The sequence below is a fragment of the Ipomoea nil genome, unplaced genomic scaffold, assembly GCF_001879475.1.
Source record: "Ipomoea nil cultivar Tokyo-kokei standard unplaced genomic scaffold, Asagao_1.1 scaffold2826, whole genome shotgun sequence".
Taxonomy (NCBI): domain Eukaryota; kingdom Viridiplantae; phylum Streptophyta; class Magnoliopsida; order Solanales; family Convolvulaceae; genus Ipomoea; species Ipomoea nil.
In genome coordinates this window covers 4,332,796-4,337,152 of record NW_017619254.1, presented here as the reverse complement: position 1 = coordinate 4,337,152, position 4,357 = coordinate 4,332,796, and the positions used below count along the sequence as shown (strand labels likewise).

At 35.4% G+C, this 4,357-nt stretch overlaps 1 protein-coding gene across 2 annotated transcripts; it reads right to left on the bottom strand.

The window, feature by feature from the left end:
• Positions 1–1,144: 1,144 nt before the first annotated feature.
• On the bottom strand, positions 1,145–3,806 carry LOC109159260 (cAMP-regulated phosphoprotein 21-like). 2 transcript variants are annotated; one of them, XM_019307354.1, is made up of 5 exons: positions 3,672–3,806; positions 3,370–3,641; positions 1,878–2,487; positions 1,515–1,797; positions 1,145–1,379 (listed from the first exon to the last, which is right to left on the bottom strand). In XM_019307354.1, exons 2-5 carry the CDS (start codon positions 3,503–3,505, stop codon positions 1,326–1,328), a joined length of 1,083 nt encoding a protein of 360 aa, XP_019162899.1. In that variant the 5' UTR covers positions 3,506–3,641; positions 3,672–3,806; the 3' UTR covers positions 1,145–1,325. The 2 variants fall into 2 exon arrangements, with proteins under 2 accessions (XP_019162899.1, XP_019162898.1); XM_019307353.1 differs by having other exon boundaries at positions 3,370–3,806.
• Positions 3,807–4,357: the final 551 nt, after the last annotated feature.

The following is a 4,357-nucleotide window of genomic DNA, read 5'->3' as shown; positions in this document are numbered from 1 at the left end:
CGTACTTTTAATTCTATATTCAACTTGTAATAATTCACCCCTTGCTATACTTTATTATTAAATACTTTCTGTGTTTGTTAATTGGTTGTTAGCTAATTGAATTAGTAGATTTAACTAGTTGATAATATTAGCTAATTGTAAAAAAAAAATGTTTGATAAATTAACTGTTAACTGATTACATATAAAATGACATTTTCAAAAAGTTAAATGAAAAAACTGCTTTAAACAGCAGCTGTTATTTAAACATTGGCAGTGTTTAAGAATGATTTAGTAATTTTAATGTAGAGGTATGATTAGTTGATCCAGGGAGGTGTAATTATTTATTGATGGGATATAAGCATGTTTAGATAAGCAAGATCCGTCATTAATTAATTATTTAAAGACGTGCCACCCGCCTACAAGACCGGCAAGATTTGCTAATTTTTTATGACCCTATTCAGATTACAGATCTGATCTTGCCTCTTAAAATAAGACAATTTGTACAACTGTACGACGCTTCATTTCCAAATCTAGTTTGTTTTATCTAAGTAAACTCCATGTTTTGTCTTAAAAATCTTAGTAATTCTAATTTTTGACCTTCAAAAGATAAGACGAGTTAAAATTCTAACAATTAAGGAGCAATTTATTATTATTATTTTTTAATAATATCAAATTAATCGTCAACACTAAATTTCTTCATCAATTTTGCCACTAAACCCACATTTCTATTAAGATTGATGGTGTATTTAGAATAATATATTAGCTTTATTTGGTAACATAGTTAGCTTTATCAGTCAATTTTGACTTATTTGATCACTATTAGCTTTTTTGACTTGGTTAAACAATCAATAAGAATGTTTGATTAATTAACTTTTTGTAACAACTTACTATTCTAAAATGCTAAAATTCAAAAGGCTGTTTTGAGCAACTTTTTTGATCGAAAGTAATTTTGCATGTAATAAGGTATCATCTAACAACTAATTTACCAAACATTTTTCTACAATCAGCTAATGCTATCAACAAGTCAAACCACTAACCCAATCAGCTAACAATTATCAACTAACAGCTATTTACCAAACACCCCCTAAACTACCATCATATTAAGTGTCGAGTATTTTGAAAAAGGTTTTAGAAAGTTGTTACTACAGAGAATAATAGGAGGTACTAACAGTAACCAGGTCCATTGAATAAATCCCAGAAACAATAGCAAAAGATAGTAATAGAGAATAATAGCAGTTTGTGAGTCAGTGTTATACAATGGCCCTAAAATAAGACAACACTAAAATAGGTGGCAAAAATACAGTGTCCTGTTATACAGACAGCCATGGAAGAGACAGTTCTAGTCGTCAGGAATGGTGTTGAGAGTAATCAAAACTTAGAGGCTGCTGATAGAAGGGGGCCTGTTGTCAAAAATATAAATAACAATCAGAACGCATTCTTGAAAATCTTATAAAATAACAGCTCTCCACGACAAGTCAATAGTTTGTGCTGATTATATATAATGAACGAGTAGTCGATAGGGAGGCAACAAGTACCTGAAAAGCAACGTGCCTAAGTTGCTCGTATGAATGTGCATACATCATAGACTGGGTAGGCCACTGCATGTTGGCAGCCTCGGTAGACATTTGATTTAATCCTCCCATCACGCAGTAAGGGTTCGGTAATGGGTTGCTATAGTTAAACGAAGCAGGAGTCCCGGGCATTTGGCCCTGCACGGGAAAACCAGAATCATATTGCACATATGGAGGCTGGAACTTCTGAATGCCGAATGGTGTCATGTTAAAGCTCTGATTCACTGGAATGTTCTTATTAACATATCTGCATCATTTGAAACCCAAAATTGCTTAACTGTTAATTAACATTTTGAATGATAAATAGAATATCAAGAATGAGCATACCTTTCATAACTTCGGTCATAATCAGGGTCAGTAAGATCCTTCTCCCTGTCCCTAAAAATGGCTACACGAGAGGCAGGTCTATTTTCCCTGCTGCGGAAAATTTTCTCCAAATCAAGAACTGAGCTCTTTATATATTCATTTTCATCCACGATGTCCCTCCCATCAGAAGCACTGTGAACTAATGAATCTTCTGATTCGAAATTGTTTGGACCGTTAAAGATACGTGCACGTGCCCTATCATATTCCTCCTTTCTCTCTTCCATGGTTCTTATAGCACTGTGCTTGGCTCCCAATTCACTCTGTCCTGTCAAAGCTCTACTAGGCCTTGATCGTAATACAATTCTTTTCTGATCCAGTTTCTCACTCTCTGATTGTTTGGGTGGAACATCAGATAAACAGAGGGTCGGGTATTTAGTATCAACCTTTTTCTTCACCAAAATACGAGTTCCCTGACCATCAACCACATTGTCCACCATAGTCAGCAACCCATAGTGTTGAGCAACTCGGTGCGCTGCAAGACGAAGATAGGAAGTAGGGAAGTGTGGAAACTCAAACTGTTCCAAATCGGGATTTTGCAAAAACTTTTGAACGTCGAGTTCCATCCGCAGAACTGGGAATTATCACGAAAAGTAAAAAAGGAAGTCAAAGACTACATCAACCAATAAGTTGCAAAACGGTCAGTGAACACTAAAGAGCAGCACAATCAGGACTAATACTTATCATCTAAAAGAAAATAAATGTACAAACAGCATACACAGTTCAGTAAGGATAGTAAACTCTTCACCTATTAGTCTCCCTCCTTCAATTGTTCAATTCACAAAATTACATTTTAGAAACATAAAAACCCACTAGGGCAAACCATTCGGTCATTCAAATATCTTAACCTTTCCATTAAGATATTCAGGAGAATGGTACATAACTACACATGCCAACTGCATGAAGGTTAGAATTCTATTGAGTGCAACTAAAAAGGCCTAAAAATTTCGCATTGCTTCATGCACAAGGGTCAAGGGGTACGGTTAGTCTGATCATTACCATCTCTGAGTTATACCCTATAACATTAATGTCCCAGAATTTAAGATTATCCATAGAAACAATAGTAAAGCAATTAACAACACAATGCTACAAAGATAATCTGAAAGAAAATTCTCATAAGAAACCTCTCCTAGAAACATATCAGTTAATTCAGCTAAACAATTAAGAACTAAAAACTTCTAAGAAACATAAAGATGTAACAATGAGGAATACAATGTTGCTTCTAATTAGATCCAACAAGCAACTAATACCAACACTCAATTCTCTGATTCCACAGTTTCAAAGACAATAATCGACTATAAATTTACACCCAAAAAAAAAGGAAGATTCCCCGCCAAATAATATCATGACAAATAGGTTACTCAAACAATGAAATCAAGAAAAGAAACAAAACACCAATTCAAAATTGGCACGAGAATTCGAGAAAAAAGCTAAAATCTTGAGGAGGATTACTGACTGGTGAGACGATGGCGAGGGTTTTGGAGAGCTTCAACGAGAAAAGGGTCCACCATTGACAGGTAAGCAGGAGCCACCTCCGGCGTCGAAACAACGTCAGCAGCAGCAGCTGACGGGGACACAACATGGGTCGCCATCGAGGAAGCCCGTATCCAAGACAACCCCTTTGCTCTATGGGGAAATTTATACGCCCCGATAAATTCTAATCCTACAAAAATTAAAAAAAGAAGCTTCTTCCCTCTACGCCTTCGCCCACGAAAAAGGGAGAAGGATCAAGAAGAAGAAGAGGAAGAAGAAGAGGAAGAAGAAGAAGAAGAATGAAGGTGGAATTGGGTCTCCTTTCGGGTCAGGGAAAGGAGAGACAGATTGGGGGGAATAGGAAACCCTCAGTTGCCCCTTATCACCAATCCAACATCGTATTGACTCTTCCTCTTCGTTTTCGTCTGCTTTTTCCATTGGCCGCCCTATATTTTCCCTGCCTAAAAATATCTCTTTTTGGGGTTTCACAATTCACACTGTGAAAAATGGTTTCCGTTGTGAAATTACCGCTTTGCGCTTGTCATCCCGTGGCAGTTGGAAAAGTCACAGGGGGCTAATTTGGAAACTTTAACGCCTCGTTTGTCAAATCCGTTAGCTACTCAAATTATACGGCCTTTGGACAGTTTAAAATCGAATTCTGATGATTCTGATCAATATAAAAATTTAATACTTATATATTGAAAAATATTGTATTAATTAAAAATAAATATTTATTACTTATAAAAAATATATTAATATTTTGATTGACAAATGTTATATTTTTGAGTTACCTAAGATCATGATGAGCATGCTAAATGTTCTTATTAACAGAAGTTTAGAAGTTAGTTTTGTTATTGTTCTATGTAATAGTGTATAACATGCGTTGGGTTTGTTAGACAAGTGCAAGCACAATGTGTGTGTGGTTTTTTTTTTTTTTGTTTTGTTTTGTTTTGTTTTGTTTTGTTTTGTTT